Below are 26,910 nucleotides of genomic sequence, written 5' to 3' on the forward strand. Positions count from 1 at the left end.
TTTTTTAATCATTCTCTGAAAAACAGGATTTTGCAATAACTTTACAGGTGCCCCTTAGATGGTTAAGCAAAATAATGTGACAAGTCCTTACCTGTTGGAAGACTGTTGTGCCCTGACTTTGTGACAGGAGATTCCTGCACCACGCTTCCTCGATTACCCACCGCATTGGACATCCAGTTATAGAAACTCACCGATGATGGCTCAGATAGCAAGGGGTGTTCAGATAACATATCTGTAGCCACTGTATTTCCTGAAAATAAAGTTTTACTGAGTATAATATTACTTATGTAACTAAGGAGAAGAAAATGTGATTTATGTAATTTTTTTTGAAAAGTCACATTAAAATACCTATATATGCAGATGTTCTCAAATTCATAGTATGGCACTGGTATTTGGATATTGAGGCACTAATAACTAACTTATTTATTATACCACGGAAAAATTCATTTTTTGTCTGGTCTAGACATCAACCCACATCACACCTTGGCTGTCAAATGCTACAATTTAAAAATGCAAACTAAGGGCAAGAAAATACTAACCTGTTACAAAGAGAAGTTTCCCAAAATACTCTCTCAGAGATAAGTTGCAATATGAAAGATTAGTTATGCATCCAAAGTATATATCTAAAAATCTTAAACCTTTTTTTTTTTTTAATTCTCCCACAGAAGTAAACTTGTAATTGTCAAAACCAAGGCCACACCTGTTCTCGTCAGGGAGTTACTTTTCACAGCTGCACTGCTCCTTTGAGGAGTGCCCTCCAGGAGGTTGTGCAAGCTTGGGAAGCTCCCGGTCAGGTAGCTGAGCAGGCTCTCCTTCCGTGGACTCTCCTTCACTGGCATCCCAACACGGCCTACATGCACTGGAGAATCCGTGGCGGTGTCTCCACTGGTGTAGCTCAGGGAGTGGTATGGGTGGATGCCCTGCAGAGAAACCACACAGGCTCTTCCTTACACACACAAACGTGACGGCTAAGAACTACAACTGCTGTTACCCTTGCCATTACTGCTTACTGCGGTTCACTCAATACCAAACAAAACAACATCTCTGAAAACATAAAACAGCTTCACTCAAACTGTATATTGATCATGCACAATTATAAGATGATCAATATTCTCAATATTGTATTTTATTGAATATTCAATAAATTTAAAAGAGAGCCCTAAGGCCTGGTAGTTAAAGTAGTCCTTATTCAATATTAATTACTACTGATGATATAATTTTCAAAGAAATGTGCACACTAAAAGTTACTAATCAATATAAAGTTAATTTCAATATAAAAATACTACTTTTACTAAATTTAAATCTTTAGGGTGGATACCTAATAGTTGAATTTGAGATGGCAAAAGTTAGGTATTCTCTGCAAATCTAACTAACACTAACTAAAAACAGTAATAATGAACCTTTATCTTTAATGCAGAGTCACTGTGGGTGTGAGTCTTGGAGAGTTTCCTCATTATCTCAGCGCCAGTCACAGGCCCAGAGCCGCTGGGGGGAGGTCGGCTGGCTGTTCCTTCCAGCAGCATCGTGTGCTCGCTGACTGTGGCTAAAATCAGTGAAAAGAGTAAGTGAAAAGGGCTGCAGATTGTCAGACATGCTCCTTAAGCATCAACTCCAGTGTTCCTGGTGGTGCCCCTACTCTCAGCCGTAGATACTCCTTGACAAGTTCATTGTGGAATCTTCTGTAATATTCACTCCTTTTTAAATTTTTATGTTACTCTTCCAACCCCAATCTTCTCACTAAGTCTCAAAAAAGGAATAAACAGCTTCTATTCAATCTCAAATATGCCACCCAATGGTAAGAGACCAAAAACCAATTCAACTCAGCTCAAGAGAGCACAGAATTTTCACAGATTAACACAGGCATTTGTAGATAATTAATTAAAAGGGATAGTTACTACACTATTCTTTCAACTTTTGTACAGACTTGAAATTTATCAAAATAAATAATAAAATCCAGCCTATTACTCATAAAACATTCATTTCTTAAATATAATTTTAAAATGTTTGAAAACCAAAAAGAAAAACTGGGTAAAGGATTATATATCAACTAGAGGCTCAGTGCACAAAATTTGTACACAGTAGGGTTCCTAGGCCTGGCTTGTGATCAGGGCCATTGGGGCCTTCCGGCTGCTGGCCAGGGCCTTCCTTCCCTGGCTGCTGGCTGCCAGCTGGGGCCTTCCTTTGTTCTGCGCCACCCCCTGGTGGTCAGCGCACATCATATCAAGCAATCGAACTCCTGGTCTCCCGGTCAATCTCCCGAGGGGACAATTTGCATATTAGCCTTTTATATATATAGATGTTCTGAAAGCTCTAATTTTAAGACTGCTTTCTTTGCCCATGGTACTTCTAATATTTTTTCAAATTATCCTAAGATAAATTGCAGTGCATGGTACATTTCATAATAATAATAATTAAACTTTGAAAAAGCATTAAAGTATGTATAGGGTGGGGCAAAAGTCAGTTTACAATTGTATGTGAAACATGGAGTTTATGCCTGCATTATTAATTTTCCATACAAAGAGCTGTGACACCCTCCTACCCCCGTGTGCCCCACCTATACACTGTGAAACACAGGGGTACTGCCTGTGTTCTGGCACAGCCATCAGGTTCTCAGAATCTGAGGCTGAGTACAGGCCTCCAAATATTGCATAAACTCAGATCTGAACAAGCACTGAGTAAAATTCAAAGGCTCCTTTAAAGGCACAGGACAAGTAGAGAGGCGTGACATCTCTGGTGGGAAAGTTTACTATTATAAAATGCATGGTGCCAGATCACTTTGAGAAGACCTTCTTTCTCACTGCAATGTACACATTTACTGTAATTACCGTGGTATTATGTATTGCTGAGGTTTTTGAGATCATATTTAGAAGACTATGCTTTCTAAATTAAGCAGTGACCCAGAGGTTGATTAGTTATCATACCACAGTTATTTATCAACCATTGTAATTTATTTTTACCTTATTCAGTGAGTACCTCAATATCAAACATAAATATGTATTCTTTAAATATAAAAAAAATAATAAAATAAAGGCACAGGGCAAGATGATAAAGAGATAGATATAATTTTTAAATAGAGGTTAATGTGATTAACTCAAAATATTCTAGTTATACAAAGATACCTGTTGTTTAGACTGGATAGGTTAGGAGAAGAAGTCTACTATATTTCACAATATTAAACTTGAGAATCAAATCTGTATGAGATTCCAACATTATTACCATTTATTTGGACTAATACAAACCATACTTATATAATTAAACCATGACAATAGAAATATCAAATTTGGGACACAAATCATTAAAATTATCACATGTACTAGGTTACCAAGTGCATAATAACTAGCTAAAATATTTACAAAATTACCTGCATCAAATTCAAATTCTGCTCCATCAGCACTGGTATCACTTTGAAGACCACCTCCATTGTCCAGCCCAAAGCCATCTTCGTGTTCATGGTCCACAGCTGCTTGGGGCTTCAAGGGCTGAGTTGGCCGATGTAAGTTGACTCCTTTAAAGGTTGGTGTCACCACAATGAACTTCATCCACTGCCTTGCCAGGGCAACTAACCCTTTCTTTAAGGTTACCAAGGCAGGAAGTCCATCACCCTGTAACAACAATGATGTCGTTAGAAGTCACCTTACTATATAATAACAGTTACCATTTAAGTGCTTTGCATATATTTATTCATTTAACTCTCAGAACCCCCACTGGGAAATGAGGAAACCAGAATTTATATGTTAAGTAATTTGTCCAAGGTTACACAAGAAAGTCAGTGTTTCAAGCTGACAACAGAACTCAATCTCTAAACACAAGGTTGCTTCTCCTATCATGAACAGTACAGCAGCTCCAGGGAAATAAGACTAAATGCAGGTATAAGAATGGGGTTCTTCTGAAGAAGCATTCAATCCACTTTATCTTTTGCCAATTGAAGAATCAAATGTATTTTGAACAACCTGGGATATTCATTAAGCAAAAAGGGAATGAAATTATTCCCTCCAGAGATTATTTTTAGAATTAAAAATAATAAATTTCTATAGGTAAATGCTGGATGTAGCTGGATTTGTAACTGCTTTGAAAGTTAAATGTATTGTTAACAATGATAAAATTTAGAATATATTTGATTTCACATGGTTATGATTGTAAGAAAGAAAACTTGGCTCTTTTTCCTATTAGAGCCTTAGCCTGAGGAGAAAATATGCAACTCCTCTCCATCCCCTTTCCTACGATTCCCTGTATTAGAAGAACCTCATTTACTTTCTGCATCTGCCCTTTCATTCCCAGGCTCAAGTGGTCCTTCATCTTAATGGAAAGCATACCTGGGCAGAGCACCCATGGAAATGCAGTCATTCTCTCTGTTCCCGTCTCTGCCTACGGCACCATGGGTAAATTAGTCTCACATTGGGGACTCCCAGTCCTCAACTCTCAGGTGGCAGTAGAAACTAGAAACTCTACCAGACTCAGGCCAAGTACCTTTTTTATATCCATGACTTATTGGAGATTCTGGCAGTGGAGGTAAATAGGAGCTTGACTGGCCATTACCAATATGGATACATTGACCACTAATTTGGCTTCAGATTCCCATGTATTCTCTATTGACCAGAGCTTGGCGAGGAGAAGGAAGCTCCTCCAGTTCTACACCCCTAGGTATGTGTCACCTTCTGAAGTGCTTTTCAAGGGGTAGAGATAGTATATTTATTTTGTACAATTACATAATATCCCCCCATCACAAATGAGTCCTTATTTTATTAAACATTGCTATGATATTTGACTGTAGTGATTACTCTCTTACTTGCAACTCACTATACTTTGGCTTCCAGACATTCTTTCCTGGCTCTCCTTTCCCTCCTCAGCACTCTGTGTACCTCCATCCACCTTCTCCACCTATTTAACACATTGTGTACCGCTCACGAGTTTTCTCATGTTTCACGCGCCATCTATTATGGACCTTAGATGTCAACACACTGTCTTGTCCACTGTGGGGCGCGGCTACAGTGTTTTGGCCAGGTTCAAGCCTCGGACTAATGAAAGGACAGGGTCCTCTCATTGCCACGTGCAAGTCCCCGCTGGAGGGCAGGGCCCTCCCAGCACAATCATAGCCAACGGCTGTGGTTGTAAGCTTGAACCTATGGTCCGAACGCGTAGCCCCACGTGCCTTGTGATAGAGTTCAGGTGCATGTAGTTAAGTGAGGTTGAGACTCACGAGAATGCTTTAAACAACGTGATCACACCCCTACTTTGCCTCGTGGCATCTGCTATAAAATAAAGACACGGCTTGTGGGCTCTGGCGTTGTCTCCTCTTCAGGGAGCAGCGTCCCACCGAGACCCAGCTATTATTCTCTTGTCTGTCTTTCCTTAATCCTTTCACCCCCCCCACTCAGAGACACCCTTGGCCGTGCTGGCGCAGCAGAGTCCACATCGAATGAAGCGATCTCATTGGTGGAAACCGTGCAGGTCAATCTACAAAAAACTATATAATTGCACGAACCCATAAAGCATTGCAGTTACATTGTATTTTGGTCATTCGAATAGTCTTCGTCCTCAAGTTACTGGCGCTTGGCGTATGGCTTAGGGGGTGGGCAAACTTTTTGACTCGAGGGCCACAATGGGTTCTTAAACTGGACCAGAGGGCCAGAACAAAAGCATGGATGGAGTGTTTGTGTGAACTAATCTAAATTCAAAGTAAACATCATTACATAAAAGGGTACAGTCTTATTTTTTTTTAGTTTTATTCATTTCAAACGGGCCAGATCCGGCCCGCGGGCCGTAGTTTGCCCACGGCTGGCTTAGAGATTTCTATGTGGTACGCAATGTGTTAATACTGGTATTCTTCTGGGATCCATCCTTGACCAGGTTCTTACTCAACCCTCCATCCCTAGAAGTCTCATCCACGTCAACAGCTTTTAACACCTTCATGTTGTCAACTCCCAAATCATTAATCTGAGCCTGCTGTTGTCTATGAGCCTGTATTTCTAACCGTATTTCTCCTCTGGACTTCCCATATGCATCTCAAATCCTGCAGGTCAATGGTTCCTCAACAGAACAGAGGCTACTTCAGAGCTAACACATGGTTTCAGTCACTCACCATTGTAGCATCCTCAATGATGGAATAATTTGCCTGGTGCAGGTAGTGGTGGAGTATATTACACAGTAAACAAGAAGGGTTTTCTTGGAGAAAGCGAGCCAGTTTTGTAAGTCTGTTGTATTTACTTCTTAGGGGAAAATGCATACTTTTATTCTGAAACAAAGCAAAGATAACAGGCTTACAATGATGTATTAAAGATAGTACAAATGAAAGACATCCAGTCACTAAGTACTCACAAGTTAGATGTTTCCCAACAATGATAAATGGTCAGGATCGTCTTCAATAAATTCTGTATCTCCATGTAATGAAGACTTACCTCTAGCGCTTCAGTCATGATGCATCCCATCACAGCACAGAGTCTCAGCGTTCCCTCTGTTTCCAATTTGTTCAAGGACGACTTGAGCTGGTCAACGGGAACGAGCCACGCACCCACCGCGGGGGTCGCAGTGCTTAAGAGGTTTAGCTGCCTTCAGATTTATTTTAGAAAATTATAAAAACGAGCGTCAAGATTTTATTTCAAATGATCTTCCATCTCTACTGTTCTTAGCAGCTATTTTATTTAGGCAAATTACTTTTCCTTTTGATCACCAGATAAATTATAAAGATATAACTTCATAATTCATGATATTTGGAGAACAGATAATAGAAAAGAAAAAATATTAAAAAGCTTATTAGAGGTGAAAAAAATAAGTTAATGGCAGGGTAACATGAGAAAGTAAAACTAAGTCCTAGAAAAGAAAAATGGTCAAACAAGCTGACAGTAAGGTCAACAGAGAGTCTGAGGTAGGAAAGATGGGGAAGAGGTGGCAGCCCTCATATTAGATATATCCAAAAAGTAATTCAAAACATGCATGAAACAGAACTGCATGCCATTTAAATAAAGAAACACCAAGTGACAGTAGTACACTTTTCAGACTTTTTACCTAGAAAATGCATGAGTGGGAGACCTCACGTTGGTGGGAGCTGCGAAACTAAACCAAATCTCCTGGATGGTCAGCTTCATGCTGCAGGAATCGGGGGGTGGGGGCATAAGAGGCACATCTTTCTTCAAATCATCAGATTCAACTCCTTCATCCTAAATAATAGAACACCCAAAACTTTTTGTTTAGGGGCATTAAGTTATTTTTTCTAGATGAGGAAAGTGAGAGAAAGAGGTAACTTGCTAGAAACCACACAACTCTTGAGCAGAGTGGGTGGTAGAATTAAGGTCTTCTGCTTCCTATTCCAATCAATTTCCTTTTCCATTTAACAGAATATTTCAAACTTCCAAATAAAGAGCCATAATAAATACTATTGTAACACATTTTCAAATAAATAACACTCTACAAAAAATTCTTATGTTATCTTACATGCTATTATCTAAAGCTATATTGAGAAATGGGAGTATCTTTTAGATGTATAATCACCACCCTTCAAAATATAGGCAGGTCAGAAGCATGATATTAAAAAAAAAAAAGTCTCCTGCCTTTAACATCTACTTAAAGTCTCTGGATTCACTTTTAGATAGCATTGGTCAAGATAAAGAAAAGACTGGCATTTTCTTGTGTGGTGATTAAGGAATGAAGAATACACACAAAACACCTGTGAGTCCTAAGTGTTACAGAACAATGTGAACTATAGGCCCCAGTGATTTTAAAGTCAGCAGGCACTACATATAAGTCCGCACTCCGTAATTTGCATTTCTAAAATCCATGACATTCTGAAATAAGGCAGTCAGAGAAAGATAAGTAACACATGATCTCACTCATATGTGGAATCTAATGAACCAAATAAACTGAGGATCAAAAATAGACCCAGAGACATAGAAGCTTGAAAAGACTGTTGAACCTCAGAGGGAAGCCAGGGGAAGGTGGGTGGGAAGAGATCAACCAATGAACTTGTATGCATATATGCATAACCTGTGGGCACAGACAATGGGGTGGTGAGGGTCTGGGGGAGGAAGGTATGGAAGAGGGTTGGAAGAGGTTAATGGGGGGAAAAGGAGGACCTATGTAATACTTTCAACAATAAAGATTTAAAATAATAAAATCTAATATTTTTCTGTAAATGTGGCATTAAAACCTGATCTGAACTGATGAGAAGCTATTTACCCCACACCTGGTATTTTTATTAAAATTGCTGGCTTGCCAAACCGGTTTGGCTCAGTGAATAGAGCGTCGGCCTGTGGACTGAAGGGTCCCAGGTTCGATTCCGGTCAAGGGCATGTACCTTGGTTGAGGGCACATCCCCAGTAGGAGGTGTGCAGGAGGCGGCTGGTCGATGTTTCTCTCTCATCGATGTTTCTAACTCTCTATCCCTCTCCCTTTCTCTCTGTAAAAAATCAATAAAATATAAAAAAAAAAATTGCTGGCTGCAGAAATATTTAAGTATTTCAAGATAAAGCTGCCTCAGATTCCATTAGGAGTCTATGTAACATATAGTACACATACATTACCAAGTTCTCACTGTGTGATAGACACTGAGTTAAGCCTTTCCTGTGTACTGTCTCCTCCAATCTTCACAACTTTAGAAGAGCAATGTCCTTACAATACTCCTTTAGAGATGAAGAAACTCGGGAAAGGGAAAATAATTTGCCCCAGGTCACCAATCAGTGACACAACTCTTTAGAAATCTAGAATTTTAAATATTTTCATTATTGCTGTTCCTATACTCATCACTATGAAATTCTACCCTAATAAAAATAAATGAGTGACACTGAAGGTATTCTTCAGGACCCTAAATGAAACTAGCAGATATTGACAAAAATATTAAGAACTTACATGAAATATTACCAGTAACAAAACTAATTATTTAAAAAGTGATTCTGCTAAAATCATTCAAACAATATAAAAACAAAGCCTGCTTTTTTGAAATTCTATTAATTCATTAATTCAGCAGATATTTTAAGTGCCTAATATGAACACAGTATTATGCTAGGTACTATGATAGATATAAACATATTTAGGCATTGGTGCCTACAAAAATTATACTCTAGTACAGTGGTTCTCAACTTTCCTAATGCCACAACCCTTTAATACAGTTCCTCATGTTGTGGTGACCCCCATTTTCATTGTTACAAATTGAACATAATTAAAGCATAGTGATTAATCACAAAAACAATATGTAATTATATATGTGTTTTCCGATGGTCTTAGGCGACCCCTGTGAAAGGGCTGTTTGAACCCCAAAGGGGTCGCGACCCACAGGTTGAGAACCGCTGCTCTAGTAGAAGTGTAATCATCAAAATGCCTGACTTAAGCAAAATCCAAACTACAAAAAGACAAGCAAATATACCTCAGAAGTTAAATTTGAGTTGGTATGTCATTTTCTATGTTATGTTTCCAAAGCATTATTATTAGAAACCTGCTCACGTTTCCAAAGCATTATTACCAACCTGCTCATCGGAAACAGAATTTCCATTTAAGTCTGAAGAAGGGCTTGTTCGGTCACAAGGAAGATTATCATCAGAGACGTCGGTGTTATAGCCACTGCCGGTCGGAGAATCAGAAGAATTATTGGATGTCAGCACTCCACCCCCTTCTGTGACACTAGCTTTGCCCATCGTTCCAAAAGTATTATACAAAACAGCACCAGACTGTCTTCCTCCTATATAAATACGAGAATGTATTTATTAAAACACTCGGTATCTCAGTGATGTACTCTACTGTATCCATAAAGATAAAAATTAAAATCTCACAAAGATCTCTTTTATTCTCACCAAAACTTGCCCTTATCTATAAATATACAACTACTATTATTATTATACTAGAGGGGGGTGCATCCCTCAGCCTGGCCTGCGCCCATTTGCAGTCCAGGACCCCTTGGGGGATGTCCACCTGTTGACTTAGGCCCACTCCCCGGGGGATTAGGCTTAAGCTTGCAGTCAGACATCCTTCTGGCAGCCAGGGAACCCTCGGGGGATGTCCAACTAAAGGCTTAGGCCCCCAAGGGATCGGGCCTAAACTGTTAGTTGGACATTCTTAGTGCTGCCACGGAGGTGGGAGAGGCTCCTGCCACCACCTCTGAACTGGCCCACCATGAGCCAGCTTCTGGCTGAGTGGCACTACTCCTCAGTCTGACCTAAACCCTAGAGATTAGCACTTCATTTTACAACTTTTTCTCTGTTTATAGGCAGCAGCAAACTCAGACCACAGAGTCAGGTGTGCGAGAAATGTTGCTTTCTTTATTGTTTAGTAACCAAACCTAACTTCAGCTTCAGCCCCCATTCTGCCAAGTGAAAAAACAAAAACAAAATATTTAACTTAGGTTCCCCACCCCCCTCTCTGGAGTTGTGCTTCCATGTCAGACAGTGTATATCTCAGGCGGAGGTGCCAGAGAGCCGAGCAGGTCAAGGACGTCTGGACCTCAGCCTTCTGTCTGGGCCGGCCCCCACCCAGCTGCCCTTGGCCCTCACCTCAGAGCTCACGTCCATGCTGATCCCTGGTATATTCTCCTCATCTGGGCCTTGAGGCCTCTTGAGTCCAATTCGCTCTCTCCCTCCCTCCCTGCCACCTTCTCTCTCTCACACAAAGAGCTATTGGGCTTTCTGGGCTGAGGTCCTCTGACACCTCCTCAGCCCCGTTGCATGGACACCATCTTGGTGCCTGGGTCACGGCCACAAAGCTGTGTGGCTGCTCTCAGACCCTCCGTCTCCTGCTGCCTTAGGGAGTGACTCAGTGGGAGGGGAGGGTCACAGTCCTTTTTACTTGGCCACCAACAAACACTCAGAGTTCCTTCCCTCTAGTTTTCCTGCTCCTCCTCACCCCAGTCCAGGCACGTCTATGTGCAGGTCAGGGGAGGGTGGGAGGCAGGGGTGTCTCTGACCCAGCACACAGGCTTCCAGATCCACTGCTCCCCCAGGAGGTCTTCCACGCTCTGGACCTCGACACCCAGAAACTGCCCCCTCGCAGCTGCAGGTCTTTGCCCACAGTGGTCAAGTCTGTTTAGAGCAGTGGTTCTCAACCTTGACTGCACATTAGAATCACCTGGGAATCTTTTTAAAATTCTGATTTCTGGGCCTCATCCTCCGGAAATTCTGTTTCTTTGTTACTAATGTTGTGGCCCCACCCCATCACAAAGAAACAGAACTGCCGGAGGATGAGGCCCAGAAATCAGGATTTTAAAAAGATTCCCAGGTGATTCTAATGTGCAGCCAAGGTTGAGAACCACTGGTTTAGAGGCTTAAAGTCAAAAAATGCCTCTGTTCTCTGCTTTGTGGAGGCGGTAAGCGTGGAACATTCCTGCCTGGACTGGGGAGGGGTCTCTGGGTGTTAAGAATACCAGGAGGGGGAGCTCCGAGAAGGGAAAGGCAGCACCCCCTCACCTCTAACCTCTGGACGATTCTTTAGAAGCATAAGTCTCATCCTGTGCAGGGGCCTGTGCTGGCTGCCTCAGTTTCTCAGAGACAAAGAATTTGATGAATGTCTTTTCCCCACTGCAGCAGCTGCTTCATTTGTTCGTTCTCGAATTTTTCATTAGCTGCTAAATCGCTCCTGTGGCTGCAAACCTGTTGTGCCTGACTCAGCCAGTGGGGAGCTATGGGAGCTGTGCAGGGACAGGGGAAGGGAGGGGGGCCCGGCCTGCAGGGAGGGTCAGTGGTGCCTGCTGGGCTGTCTCAGAGGATGTGGCTTAGGTTAGGTCCTGTCCTTTGGCGACTTTAGGAGGAGAGGCCGTGTCCTCCGCTCCCCACTTTGACTCAGGGGCGGAAGTTCTCCTTGCTCTCTGGCCTCATAACTCAGTGAATCATGGTGGGATGCAGCAGGCAGGCAGATTCTGCGGCTGCACATAGGCCCCAGCCCGAGGTTTCTGCGGCTGCACACAGACGCGGGCAGGCGGCCTTCAGGGTTGCACACGGGTGCGGGCAGGCGGTTTCTGGGGCTGCACACGAGCCAGCCTGCGGCCCTGGACCCGATCGGGTCACGGGCGGCGGGTAGGCGGCTTCCTGGGCTGTACGTGGACGCGGGCAGGCAGCTTCTGCGGCTGCACAAGGGCGCCGGGCGCCGGCCCGAGGTTTCTGCGGCTGTACACAGGCTTGGGCAGGAGGCTTCTGCGGCTGCACACGGGCGCCAGCCTGCAGCCCTGGACCTGATCGGGCCACGGGTGGCAGGCAGAAGGCTTCCCGGGCTGTACACGGACGCGGGCAGGCGGCTTCTGCGGCTGCACACGGGCGCCGGCCTGCAGCCTGGTACCCGATAGGTCACGGGCTGCGGGCAGGTGGCTTCCGGGTCTGCACACGGGGGCTGGCCTGCGGCCCTGGACCCGATAGGGTCACGGGCAGCGGACAGGCGGCTTCTGGGGCTGCCCCACAGGGGCCTGGATGGAGGCTGGCAATTGCGGCTCCCGCTGTCCGGCCCTGCCTGCAGTATGCAAATTAGCTGCCATCTTGGATGGCGCTGATTAGCCAATGGGAAGCGTAGTGGAGGTACACTTAATTACACTTTTTGTTTTTTATTAGATAGGATAGGACTAAATCTAAAAGTCTTATACACAAGTCAGCCTTCATATTTTAATATATTACTCAATAATGTATAAGAAAACACACATAATTGTAAGTCAGACTCTGTCTCACTGAATAAAGGATTTGAAATATCTTCATCCTAAATGGTAAAGCTCTGCTAATCAAAGATCCAGTTTCCAAAGACACAAGCTTTCAAAAGCTGGGTGGCTTTGACTTGAGCCAAGAATGCTCTGCTCTGCTCAGACACTGAGGTTTTTACATGTCTAGATGCTCTGCTAGTTTTGGATCACACAATGGAGGAATCGGGATGGGGCATCCACCCCTGGTAAATAATCCCAGCTACCACATTTTCAGCTTGAATTTGCTGATTCAGACTATTGAAAGTCATGAGTGTAAAGTATTTCAGCAATGTGGGGCCAATCTGTACCCACTTATGCAGAATTATTTTTTAAAAACCTACCTTTTATGGTTAAATTTTCAAGTCCACATTCAAACATTATCCAACCCCATTTTTCTTGGCTGGGACCCATTCGAGTTATATCCGGAATAGCTTGCTGGTCAGTCTCATCCACAAAAGTAAACTCATCCAGCTCTTCCAGAGTAAATAAGACTTTGGACTTCTCGAAGGGAATCGCAGTGATGGCACAGGTGCCGATATCTATCACCAAAAGAGAACAAAACCACCACTTTTAAAGATAGAGGTTTTATATATTTTTAAAACAAACAATGTAAACATTTGGCACAGTGGTTACGTCCAAAAGATATCTTAGTCAAAAAGAAAAATAAACAAATGCACCAACTCAAAAATAATGCTGCCTAACTTTGTACTGCTTACAAATTGCCAGAATCACATTGAAATAAGGGGGGGAAAGATGAATCCAGAATTAACAAATAATTGCCCAAAGGCAGAATGAATTCATTTCTGAAAGATTACATGGTACTCTAAAAATCTAAAGCTAAAAAGCTTCTGCATAATTCAGCTTCATAATACACTATTTTTAAATACTTTCTCATCATTTTATAAAATAAAAATTATTTTAATTATCCAGCTTTAGAAAAAACATTATTTTCTAATATAATAACAGCATTTACTAAAAAATGGCTTTATGCTAACATATTCTATATAACTACAATTCATCACAGTCATTGCAATATTCCACTGCTTACCAAATGCAATGTAGAAATGAACATCCCAAGTTCCTGGCATTTTTTTCTTACTTCTTACCTTACTTTTTAAAATTTCTCTGATTATAGTTAATGAATACAGAAAAACATAACAAAAAAGATTTAAAAAAAACACTGGTAAATTTATCATCCATAGATGACCGGCTTATTACATTCGGAGTAAGTTTCCTTCTAGCTATTTAGAGATCATTTTACAAACCCAGCTTTGTTCCCAATTTTTATGCAACAGTAACCATAATTTCAAGTCATTAAAAATTATTATTGTTAAAATTATTATTTTTTTTAAAATATATATTTTATTGATTTTTTACAAAGAGGAAGGGAGAGGGATAGAGAGTTAGAAACATCAATGAGAGAGAAACATCCATCAGCTGCCTCCTGCAGACTCCCTACTGGGTATGTGCCCGCAACCCAGGTACATGCCCTTGACCAGAATCGAACCTGGGACCCTTGAGTCCGCAGGCTGACACTCTATCCACTGAGCCAAACCGGTTTGGGCTAAAATTATTATTTTAATAGCTATAAAATATTCCACCAAGAAAATACTATACTTTACATTTATATTTTATCTGTCTAATTCCATGAAAACCTTTTCTGAAATATTGTATTAGGTGAGGACTTAACTTGAATTTATACATTTTTTTGATTAGGTAATACACTCACTTAAAGAGTACAAAGGGTTCACAGTAAAACCTCAAGACATACATTTCCCCTCCCTACAGGTAACATATTTCATTAGATTTACTGAGTATCTTTTCAAAGATATCTTATGTACCTATAAGCAAAGACATTTATTTTTTTTCCTACAACTTTACACAATGATCTCCTTAAAATTTCTTTAGGAGTTTTGTCTTTGGTAAGTTCTATCTGGGTAGTGTCCCTTTCAAAATTATATTTAGTTACTGCCTGCAGTCTATACAACAACAAAGTACAAACTGGCTAACAGTGCAATTACAGAACTGAGGATAAATCTTTTTCTATACTAGCTGCTGTACTCTGCACCAGTGTTAGGACTACAGAACTCAGGGAGTCGGGAACAATCTCTTTCTCTGGAAAGCCTTGAGAAAGCCTCAGCAGTTACACAGATCCAGAACACAGACAGCCATTATGGAACCTTCAGAGCCTACACAATACAGTGAGCAAATTCAAGGAAATGCCTTGTTCATTCGGGACTCGTCACCTATCCCAGATGGAGATTAGCATAGCAACCATATCAATTAAGACTAATAAACTCATTTCTTTCTGGATTCAATCTCTGACAATCTGAGATCACTTAGCCTCTAAATGAGCACAGGCACAGAGTTATGTCAAAAATATTGAAATGGTATGTGACATGTCTAGTTTTCTCTCTTACCTCACCAGGAACTCTAAGAGGCATAGCCATGGCTATCACTCTTGTTGCTGCTGTATTTTACAGACTTGGTTACCTACTTTTGATATTGTAATTAATAATTTTCAATAAAGTTGTGCCAACACAACAATTTAAAAAAGTAAGAAAGACTATAAACACCAGACTCTCTAATGAGCAGCAGACATAATGAAGAAATCAGATGGGTTCCTAATTTGGGGCCATATCACTTACTTCCCTACCAAAGTTTACCTTCTGTTCTATGTAGAATGTGAATAAGGAATAGTTAAATACTATGTGTTTAATATATCGCAGAAAATACCTTTCTTTTAAACTACTAAAATTGTAGCAATATTCAAAGGAAAAGAATGTTTTCTTTTGCAAAATCCTCTTATATTTATACATGCCACAGAAAAAATATTTGTTGTAAAATCCTACCTTTTGTATCAAGACCCCTGAGTTGCCCATGAACTCGATGAATGTTTAACTTGGCAGCAATTTCTTTGCCTTTTTCTGCTCCAGTGTTTGATCTGAGAGATCCAGACGACTGTGGCTGCATTTTAGAGGCGTGGACATACCTATCAAACTGTGATGTCCGACCAGGTTCAGTGTTGTTTGAAATCTCTTCAACCACACCTCTTCACAGAAAAGAGAGAGAGTATGATTAACATTTAAACATTTAAACAGTTCAGGAACAACATCTACACTAATAAAAGAGAAAAATGGTAATTGGCGTACGGCGATACCTTTTTCATTGGCTAATCAGGGCTATATGCAAATTAACTGCCAACTATGATTGGCAGTTAACTGCCAACTAAGATTGGCAGTTAACTGCCAACAAGATGGCGGCTAATTTGCATATGTAGGCACAATGCAGGGAGGCGAAAGGGAAAGCAGGAAGAAGCCCCCTGCCACTGACAGTGATCTGAAATCCAGGGGGGAGCTAAGAGCTGGGGGGCAGGGCAAAGGCGGCCCTGGGGCCGCCTTTGCCCTGCCCCCCAGCCATGATCGGAGAATCAGGCGCCTTTGCCGCCCTGGCCAGTGATAGCAGGAAGTAGGGGTGGAGCCAGCAATGGGAGCTGGGCACGGTCGAAGCTGGCAGTCCCAGGAGCTAGGGGTCCCTTGCCTGGGCCCAAAGCGAAGCCCACGATCGCGGCGCCCCCCGCTGCCACTGCAGGTCCCCGCTGCCCGGACCGGACACCTAGGCCAGAGGCGTTAGGCCTGGGCAGGGGCGGAGCCTGCAACCGCGGGGAGCTGGGGGTCCCCTGCCCAGGCCTGACACCTCTGCCGGAGGCCTCAGGCCTGGTCAAGGGGCCGATCCGGTGATTGGTGACCGGAGGGTGATGAGAGTCAACTCCTCTGGCCGAGGCATCAGGCCTGGGTGGGGGGCGGAGCCGGAGATTGGGGGGATATGATGGTCCCCTTGCCCAGGCCTGAAGCCTGGGTCAGAGGCGTCAGGCTTGGGCGGGGGGTGGAGCAAGCGATCAGAGGGAGATGGGGGTCCCCTGCCCAGGCATGATTCCTGGGCCAGAGGCCTCAGGCCTGGGCGGAGGCCAGAGCCAGTGATCGGGGGGAGATGGGGGTCCCCTGTCCAAGCCTGACACCTCTGGCGGAGGCATCAGGCCTGGGCAAGGGGCCGATCAGGCAATCGGAGGGTCATGGGGGTCAACGCCTGAGGGCTCCCAGTATGTGAGAGGGGGCAGGCTGGGCTGAGGGACACTCTCCCCCAACGCCCCCCCCCCACACACACACCCAGTGCACGAATTTCGTGCACCGGGCCCCTAGTTTAATTAATAAGTGGCTTAAAAAAAAACATTCCAGCCTGGCCAGTATGGCTCAATGATTGAACATCAACTTATGAACTAGGAGGTCATGGTTCAGAACCCGGTCAGGGCACATGCCCAGGTTGCGGGTTTGATCCCCAGTAGGGGGCGTGGAGGAGGCAGCCTACCAAAGATTCTCATCATTGATATTTCTAGCCCTCTCTCCTTCTCTCTTTCTCTCTCTGAAATCAATAAAAAACATTTTTTAAAAACCGAAACATGCCGAAACCGGTTTGGCTCAGTGGATAGAGCATCGGCCTGCGGACTGAAAGGTCCCAGGTTCGATTCCGGTCAAGGGCATGTACCTGGGTTGCAGGCACATCCCCAGTGGGAGATGTGCAGGAGGCAGCTGGTTGATGTTTCTCTCTCATCGATGTTTCTAACTCTCTATCTCTCTCCCTTCCTTTCTGTAAAAAAATCAATAAAATATATTTAAAAAAAAACAAAAACAAAAAACCGAAACATTCAACTGCTTTAATTAAACCAATATTCATAACAAATTCTTCAGTGTTTACTAAAATATAGTATAAATAAAAACAGTACAAACTTTCAAATACCTACAAAATGAGATTTGAAATTCCAATACCAGTTTTATGTATTAAGAAGATTATTAAGGCCTGCTTTTCCATCCAGCAAGATAATCATGGCTCAAATTAATGAAATCTTTTTTACCTGTTCATACGAACTTGTGTAGCAATTCTGTCAAAACACAATGCAACCAGAGACATGTGAGTCATGCTTCTACTGGAAGCTGTACTTGGAGATTCTTCCACTGAGGCTTGTAACAAACATAAGTTTACCTAACACAGAAAATGGCATAAATGTCATTGAAAAGTAAAAATTATCAAACATAAGATACACAGAAAAATGGCAAAACTACTGTTAGGAATAGTGTATCTAAGTGTCTGAGAGTTATGAAGACAAAGCTTACAAATACAGAATCTCATAAAATAATCGTAATTAAATTCTTATTGGATGAATTTAGAATATTTTAGTATAACTTGCCCAATATTCTACTTAAGTAAACTTATTTACATTACATTAATTTTTACATTCCGTCATCAAGGGAATAAAATATATGTCCACTTCTTTCAGAAAATTTTTTAAAAATATTAAATTGTTACCTTTGGTATGCTGACATTAGCTTGAAGACCTTTAATTGTCACATTATCTTGTTTCATGATAAGATCTGTCTGTGCTTGTCCTTGGTTAGTCATTCCTATGGTAGTGTGCTCAGTTTTTGTTCCTCTAACATCTTGTCTGGAAGATAACTAAAAAGAGTGCAAGTAGAATTATTATTTCACAAACATTTCATAATTTCCACATCATCTGCAACAGCGACCTGCTCATTCACTCTGCTCGTAATGCCCATGGGTTAGCACCCCTAGTCTTAAAGTTCAAACAGGTTGGCAGCTTCAGTATATATTTTGAATAAGTGGATCACTAAAAACAGTCAGCCTCACTTGCACTTTGCCTCTGGGCCCTGGTCCAAATATGACCCAGATAAATTTGAAAGTCAAGCGGAGAGTCACCAAAAGAGGATCAGGAAGTGACTACTAAGAAATGGCTTCGTGCTTGGACCATGGCATAAATGGAATACGACACACCAGAGGACAGTAACTTGGCTCATTGAGGTGAACAAAAATAATCTCAAAAATATTAGGAGACAAGTTATCTAATCATGGAGGAAAGTCAAAATAATATGCAGCTTGCTTTCTTAGAAAACAAATGCACCAGTCCTAGAGAGCGCTTGTTCACTTGGGACCAACACTCTTTAGGAAAAGCCTGAAATTAAGCTACTTTCTGAAATAAAAAAAAAATAAAGCCACATTTTAATAAATAATTGACTACTATTTCATCTATAGCATAGTTCTATACGCCATCTCTTATGGAGCCACTGACATATAAAGACTGTTTAGAAATGTTCATGTGTTCCAATTTAAATGCCTAATAAAATTTTAATACATTCCATTTTTTCAAGTTTGAATATTATATGCACATGAAAATATTCAGTTTGCCATACTTTACTGGATAAAAAATTCTTACATTTTCTGAGAAGGTAGTCCTGCTATTTTGCATAGCTTCCCTGAGGACCTTGGCATGAAGGTCATCCACAATTGCAGCTGGATGGCGGGTGTGAGCATAATGAACCATCGCTTCGATATACCTGCAGGAGGAGAAACAGAAAATGAGAAACTTTAGTTTATTGAATCTGTTCCATTACATTATATTCTAGAGTTTATTCATGTTCATTTTGTCTCCCTAAATAAACTAGATAATAGTAATATCAAACATAATAGCCGAAACCGGTCTGGCTCAGTGGATAGAGCGTCGGCCTGCGGGCTGAAAGGTCCCAGGTTCGATTCCGGTCAAGGGCATGTACCTTGGTTGCGGGCACATCCCCAGTGGGGAGTGTGCAGGAGGCAGCTGGTCGATGTTTCTCTCTCATCGATGTTTCTAACTCTCTATCTCTCTCCTTTCCTCTCTGTAAAAACTCAGTAAAATATATTAAAAAAAAATATATTTAAAACAAACAAACAAACAAAAAAAAACATAATAATTAGGTACTGGGTATGTGATCATTTTATGCTCATCAGCACAAAAGCAAAAAAAATGAAAACTATAATGCAATATAATTCTTATAATATTGCAATATAATTATTTGGACTGAAAAGTAACAAATGATAACTAAGTGAAACAAACATTTTTAAACATATCTTCATTTTTGTTCAATCAAATAGCCATCATCAACATTCTTCTTTATGAACATACTAGAGGCCTGGTGCACTAAATTCGTGCTTGGGAGGGGGCTCCCTCATCCCGGCCTGCACCCTCTCACAATCCGGGACCTCTCGGGAGATGTTGGGCCTAAAACAGCAGTCGGATATCCCTCTCACAATCCAGGACACTGCATGCACCAGTGACCATACTTTTCATACAGGTCAAAGGCATCTTGCTATTGTATGGGCAGCTACATTTTTTTGCCCTGATCAATAAAAGTAGTACATAACATGATTCTTCTGAGGCAATAGTACCATTTCCCCCATCTTATGGGTGGAAAAACTAAAGCAGGGAGAATTGGCTTTGTCACACAGTTATAACTGTCAGAATCAGGGCTGACCACAAAACGTGCAAGCCAGTGTCCATGCATGTCATCGCTGCATCATCCTGTTTTTTCAGTGTTAGAGTAGCCTTAATTTTTAAATCTAAGAGACTGTTCCCAATATATAGATAGGGTCCCTAGGCCTGGCTGGCGATCAGGGCCATCTGTGGTGCAACCGGTAGGTAGGGCCGTCGGGGGGCCCTCACTGGCACCCACCTTGGTTGGCGACCTGGCACTGCCTGCTCGCCGGCCCCGCCCCTCCCACCCCCCACCCCCCACCCCCGATTGCTGCAGCTGGTCGTCTCCCTCTAAGGGGGGCGGGGGGTGCAGGGGGGGCAGTGCACTTCATAGCGAGCGGTCGGTCATTCTGCTGATTGTTCCACCATTTGGTCGATTTGCATATTAGGGTTTTATCATATAGGATATCACATACACTAATCATAATATAACATACATTTGTCATTTTATCAAATAATAGTAATAGTTTTAGACAAAATCAATACCTGTCTAAAGCTTCAGCCACCAGGGGAGTCAGAACAATGTCAATAGTTCCTTTGACCTCAACTATGGCTGTTGTCCTGGTCTGAGAGATGGGCTGATCCAGGGTCCACTCTTCCTTTACTGTTTCATCATCTGTGCTGTCAACAGCTCTCTTTTCCAAAGGAGTATATGGTGTTCTGTACAATGTAACCAGCAAAGTACATATTACAAAGACTATGAAAAATAGCAGGAGTTGGAGCTTCCTTAAGATGAGTGACTGCTTAAACCTACATTTATTTCAACTGAAAATTTCATGGGACTGGACTAGACATTTCATCTCCCAAATACTTTTCAAAGACAGAACATTGAGGTACTAAAGTAAAAACTGATCAAAGATGGTTAATATATCAAGTGTGTGTGGGCCGGGCGGGGGGGGGGGGGGGGGGCTGTATTATATTTACTTGTGGAGCTTTTCCAAATATAAAAACTTCAGTTCTGAATTCTTACTAGTTTCCAGTCTTGTTATGCCAGTGTTGGCTTGCATAGTATGCTAAAAGAAATGCCACTGATTGCTTATAATGTAGGCAAAGCCATCACAGACAAACAGCTGAATTATCTGTGGTAATCTACACTAATAAAAGAGAAAAATGGTAATTGGCGTATGGCGATACCCTTTTCATTGGCTAATCAGGGCTATATGCAAATTAACTGCCAACTAAGATTGGCAGTTAACTGCCAACAAGATGGCGGCTAATTTGCATATGTAGGCACAATGCAGGGAGGCTAAAGGGAAAGCAGGAAGAAGCCCCCTGCCACTGACAGTGATCTGAAACCCAGGGGGGAGCTAAGAGCTGGGGGGCAGGGCAAAGGCGGCCCTGGGGCCGCCTTTGCCCTGCCCCCCAGCCATGATCGGAGAATCAGGCACCTTTGCCGCTCTGGCCAGTGATAGCAGGAAGTAGGGGTGGAGCCAGCAATGGGAGCTGGGCACGGTCGAAGCTGGCAGTCCCAGGAGCTAGGGGTCCCTTGCCTGGGCCTAAAGCAAAGCCCACGATCGCGGCGCCCCCTCTGCCACTGCGGGTCCCCGCTGCCCGGGCCAGACACCTAGGCCAGAGGCATTAGGCCTGGGCAGGGGCGGAGCCTGCAACCGCGGGGAGCTGGGGGTCCCCTGCCCAGGCCTGACACCTCTGCCGGAGGCCTCAGGCCTGGTCAAGGGGCCGATCCGGTGATTGGTGATCGGAGGGTAATGAGGGTCAACTCCTCTGGCCGAGGCATCAGGCCTGGGTGGGGGGCGGAGCCGGGGATTGGGGGGATATGATGGTCCCCTTGCCCAGGCCTGAAGCCTGGGTCAGAGGCGTCAGGCTTGGGCGGGGGGTGGAGCAAGCGATCAGAGGGAGATGGGGGTCCCCTGCCCAGGCATGATTCCTGGGCCAGAGGCCTCAGGCCTGGGCGGGGGCCAGAGCCAGTGATCGGGGGGAGATGGGGGTCCCCTGTCCAAGCCTGACACCTCTGGCGGAGGCGTCAGGCCTGGGCAAGGGGCCGATCAGGCGATCGGAGGGTCATGGGGGTCAACGCCTGAGGGCTCCCAGTATGTGAGAGGGGGCAGGCTGGGCTGAGGGACACTCTCCCCCCCACACACACACACACACCCAGTGCACGAATTTCGTGCACTGGGCCCCTAGTTTATTCATAAAATAAAGTCTATAGTCAATTAAAGAATGGTTATTCTTTAGAATAAACTTTATGTGTCTTATAATCAAGAAAAACACTTTACTCTTTAAAAGTATATAATTTTTACTTACTTTGAAGTTGATCCCGAAAGTTGCATTCCTCTGTCTAGTAAAGAATTAGCTGTGAGCCCCTGTTTGATAACCTAGAATATAAAATTTTGCTTATAGAGTAGAATTTTAATATTAATTATCCTCTAATTTTATGCTATAGACCGATTATTTGTGAATATCCAGATTACCTTGTTAATATGATTTTCACAGATATGCTATAAATATTTCAGACAAATTGAAAAAATCATAGAAAATATTTATTTGGCAATTTCATTTTCAGTTTATTCAGACAAATGGCAGGGCTGTAGAACTCAGCAATGAGAGTAAAAGACTATCCAACAAGACTTAAATGGGAGTGCTTCCAAGTCTGTCTTCTGGAGCACCATTTACACTAAGCTTAACTTTAAGCTAATTTTAGAGTCTTCCTGGGAAAATCAACTTTCAAGTGGGAAAGAATCCCATAGAAACATTGTATTATAGAAAAAGCTGGATTGTAATATCAATGAAACGTAAATAATATAAACAATACACTTGAACAACCAAACTGAACCCTTTTAAATGTTAGCCATTTAGTTAGATTTAATGGAGAAAAATAACTTTCTTACTTCCTATGTTCTATTTTTAAAGTGATCTAAAGATATGAATTACTTGGCTTATTTTCTCCAGACTGCCTAGTCAAATCTAATAGATTTACTGAAAATAATAAAATAATTCTAATCTCTCAGGTACTATTCTGCACAGCAAGTACATTCAGTTTTATACTGGAACATTCATATACCAACACATTTTCACATGGAATAAAGAGAACATTTTGAAATCTTAGCATGAGCAATTTATCTTGGCAAGAAGAGAAATGAGCACAATCTTAAAACCAAAACTTTGTTACTGTTACTAATGTTCCTATTTCCTTCAATATATATTGCACACACATACATATATCTCAGTATCTGTAAGGATATTCAACTCCATTATCACATTTCCAACATTACTTAAGCCCAAACCTGTCATCTCTTGCACAGACTGCTGCCACAGTCTCCTAAGTAAATGGTCACCCCATTTCCTCTCTTAATGACAATTCAGTTCCACTTAGTAGCAGTTCCACAAACTACACATCACATCACATTTCCTTACAGCTCTTGCAAGTTTCTCAATGAAACTAAAATAAAATTCTAACTACTGATGCCTGCTCTGTCACCTTTACTCAGGTGTACAGCTCATCAGGAGCAGATCCCTGCTACCTCTCCAGGTCTCAAGCAAACTAACTTCTTTCCTTCTTTAGCAATTCAGCGAGGCTGATCCCTGTGCCCTGAATGTAATTGCCCTAGGTTTTCTAATCCTCCACTATTCCTTATCCTTTAAGTTTCAGTTTAAATATTACCTCAGTTTAAGTGTTGTTTTGTCAATACAATCTATTATTTTTCATCCCAGTATTCTTTGATTATCTTCATAAGACTCTTCTCAATTTGTAATCATATACTTATCCATTTATCTATTAACTGTGTCTCTGTCCCCTAAACTATAAGCTCCATAGTTTCCTTCATTATATGTTGGGCACACGGTGGTAAATAATATATGAATTAAGAATGAATACATTAAAACACTTTAAATAAATGCATATGTATATGTAATCAGTTCCATAAGATTCCATATGCTTAATTTTGGTCTAAACCCATAAAAAATTCTCTTATAAATGTATAACTTTATAAAATAGTTTTCATATTGACTATTCTTACTACATTTACTTTAACTTATTTTTAACTCTTCTTTAAAAAGCCATTTACAGAATACACTACAGAAGTGGCCAATAGCCAGTCATACTAAATTATAAGACATCAAATTTCAAGTGAATGGAACTGAATGTGCAGAGAAGCAGTTATGGATTAGAACACCAACTAACAAAAAACAATTTCAAAATTTATTTTTAAGAGACATAAAATACGGATTCACAGATTTGATCTTAATCTTAAGAGTACAGTGTATATAGAAACTATTACATTTATTGACTAACATTGTGACTATCAAATCTAACTATTCCTCAATTTTATATACTTCACTTTATAATTCCCACCACTAACCCTGAGACCTACTATTATACATGAAACCTTGATTTCAGAAAGGTAGCTAAAATGATTGAGTAATTGTGAAAACATCTTCAAAATCCATTTTTCTAAATAAATATATCAGTGTAAAAACTAATGATTTGATTTATACCTTAAAAGTTGGAACAGAGAACTGTTCACATGATGATGAACTTTCTTCACTGGTTGGTGTATCCAGATCAAGGGGCCGATGCAGGGAGGACTTGGAGGTCCTTTTGTGGGTTGGGTGCTTCACTGACCAGTTGACCACCTGGAACTGAGTAAGGTAAGTCTGATAGCAACTCATCACTGGTTGCTGAGAAGTGATCTGCTCGCTCTCTACTGTTTTCTCACCCTCTACAATATACAGATGTTCTATAACATCATCTTCGCCACCTAGTGCAGAAACGAATGAAGCCTGGGAGGGGTGAGTTTTGAATGGCAGAGTTCGGGGATCCTGAATGCTTTCTCCGTGGCCAGTGAGTGGTCCCTCAATACTGTGATATATGGAACCCCTACTGTAATCAATCTGCTGGGTCTGCTTTTTCTTCTTTTTTCTACCTGGATAGGTCCCAGGGCCTTCGTCACTGCTAATAGGCTCAAATTCTTCAGCGGCAGAAAAGTAGGCTTCACTGTCAGCCATTGACATGCTGGAATCCATTGATCGATATTGATGGAATGAATTAGAGTCTGCTGATGGTGTGTATGGAAAGGAACCGAAACTTCTTCTCTGCTTTGGTGAGTCCAGTACATTCTCATCACTTCGGGAGACATCACTACTAAACTGGACTCCAACTGTGACTGGCTGCTTGTCCCCATAGAAAGCTGCAGTCAGGCTCTTGGTACTTCCAAGTCGGGTGGAACATACAGAGGCCTGTCGTTTCAAGGGAGACCGCAGAGGGGATTGACCTACTGATTTATCCTGAGTATTAGGAGACACGGGGCTATTTCCTGAAATTTCTGTAGGAATACTAAAATAGAAAACAAAGCTATTACCTTTACTGTATTATCATATCATTTACTCTAAATGTAAAGAAAAGTAATTATAAAATCCATTTAGTCATTTTAATCATTTATTTTACAAACAAATGAAGAAAATCTAAAATTTTACAATAAAATAGCCATACAAAGTAACAAAACAATGTGTTCATATCCCATATAGTTCCCAAAAATGAGGAAGCTTAAAACAAAAACAATAACAAAACTTAAAGAAACCCATGAATATTATCTATCCATAATCCATGGAAATTTAATCTATTCATTAGGTGGTGTTATTTTTTTCATATCCTTTAAAAGCTTGTCCAAGAAAATGCACCAGAGACCTTTGATTAACTGAGAGAACTTGAAGGAAAGAGAAAAGTCACAGATAACCCTAATACTTCTAACTTTGGCAACTGATGTAGAGGTGCCATTTACTGAAGCAAAGCAAGCTGGCCATGACAGGCACAAGGCCATATGCCAAGCTTGAGGTCACTGTGTAACATCCAAGTAGATATATCAAGAAGGTAACTGGGCTTAGAGAGACAAAGGTTTTGCCTGGAGTTTAAAGATGTGAGCTACAGATCTTAATTGAAGCCAAACAAAGACCATCTGGGGAGACAGTATAGAGAATGGAGAAAAGGGCAGAGTTCTGAGGGACAGCAACATTTCATAAATGGCCACTGTAAGAGGAAGAAAAAGAAGGGAGAAAAAAAATGGAAGGCGTGGAAACAGAGCCTGAGAAGAACTAGCTGAGGGGAAGGGGGAGGACCTAAATTGTGCCCTCAAGTCAAGAGGAAAGTGTGTTTCAAGAAATGAGGAGTCAACCATTATAGAAAGAGGAGGACAAAAATATTCACCAGGCTAGGATAATGCCCAAAGGTTAACAAGAGTTCACTCCGAGAGGTCAAATAATAAGAAATATGTATTATAATTATATTTCTTTGTATTTTCCTAATACCTGTAATGAATATATATGTACTACTTTTATAATCAAAGAGACAACAGCAAATGGACATTTAAAAACTTGTTCAAGAGGAGAAAAACATTTTCTACAGTAGGTGAGGTGAGAGAAAAGAAGTTTTCTGGTCACAATTTAAAGCAATTATAATCCTATTGTGAGCAGGTTCCCGCATTTACTTGGTAACTGACCTCACTGGGCCGTCATCTCTTTTCATTCCATGCAGGAATTCCTTCTGAGGCACAAGGTCATCAGCCACAGAAGAGGGGCTTTCCTTGTCCGCAGCCAGTAAAGGCTGGGCCGCACTGGAGCTGCTGTTGTCATCTGAGGACGAGGACGAGCTGTGACAGCGCATGGGGACCTGCAAGCTCAGGTGCTGAGTCTTCCTCTCCACTTCCATTCCTCCTGATTTGTTCTCCCATTCTTTCCTCTTCATGCTGTTCATATGACCTACACCAACCAACAAAAGCAGGTTATGTGAACACAGTAATTTCAAAAGCAATTTATGAATAACATGGCAACTTAATTCAATTTCTTGTTTTGAAGTATAATCATTTTTTAAAAGCACAAGTATATAATTTCATAAAGCAAAGTATCTACCTAAGTGTGGATCCAGAATCCACAGACAGTGAGTTTTTGTCTCCTTTTTTTTTAACTTTTA

At 41.7% G+C, this 26,910-nt stretch overlaps 1 protein-coding gene across 1 annotated transcript in view; it reads right to left on the reverse strand.

Annotated features, from left to right (window-relative positions):
- BLTP1 (bridge-like lipid transfer protein family member 1) overlaps positions 1 to 26,910 on the reverse strand; it is a 166,732-nt gene that overhangs the window by 73,876 nt on the left and 65,946 nt on the right. The window contains exons 28-44 of the mRNA XM_081091830.1: positions 26,441 to 26,699; positions 24,444 to 25,281; positions 22,254 to 22,324; positions 20,478 to 20,651; positions 18,918 to 19,038; positions 17,996 to 18,142; positions 17,544 to 17,671; positions 15,487 to 15,686; positions 12,976 to 13,173; positions 9,453 to 9,664; positions 7,003 to 7,154; positions 6,396 to 6,546; positions 6,080 to 6,232; positions 3,362 to 3,602; positions 1,401 to 1,543; positions 701 to 920; positions 92 to 250 (exon numbers count right to left, since the gene is read on the reverse strand). Coding sequence (XP_080947956.1) covers positions 92 to 250; positions 701 to 920; positions 1,401 to 1,543; positions 3,362 to 3,602; positions 6,080 to 6,232; positions 6,396 to 6,546; positions 7,003 to 7,154; positions 9,453 to 9,664; positions 12,976 to 13,173; positions 15,487 to 15,686; positions 17,544 to 17,671; positions 17,996 to 18,142; positions 18,918 to 19,038; positions 20,478 to 20,651; positions 22,254 to 22,324; positions 24,444 to 25,281; positions 26,441 to 26,699 — 3,567 coding nt within the window. The remainder of the gene's footprint in view (positions 1 to 91; positions 251 to 700; positions 921 to 1,400; positions 1,544 to 3,361; positions 3,603 to 6,079; positions 6,233 to 6,395; positions 6,547 to 7,002; positions 7,155 to 9,452; positions 9,665 to 12,975; positions 13,174 to 15,486; positions 15,687 to 17,543; positions 17,672 to 17,995; positions 18,143 to 18,917; positions 19,039 to 20,477; positions 20,652 to 22,253; positions 22,325 to 24,443; positions 25,282 to 26,440; positions 26,700 to 26,910) is intronic.

The sequence above is a fragment of the Myotis nattereri genome, assembly GCF_964212035.1.
Source record: "Myotis nattereri genome assembly, chromosome: 5".
Taxonomy (NCBI): Eukaryota; Metazoa; Chordata; class Mammalia; order Chiroptera; family Vespertilionidae; genus Myotis; species Myotis nattereri.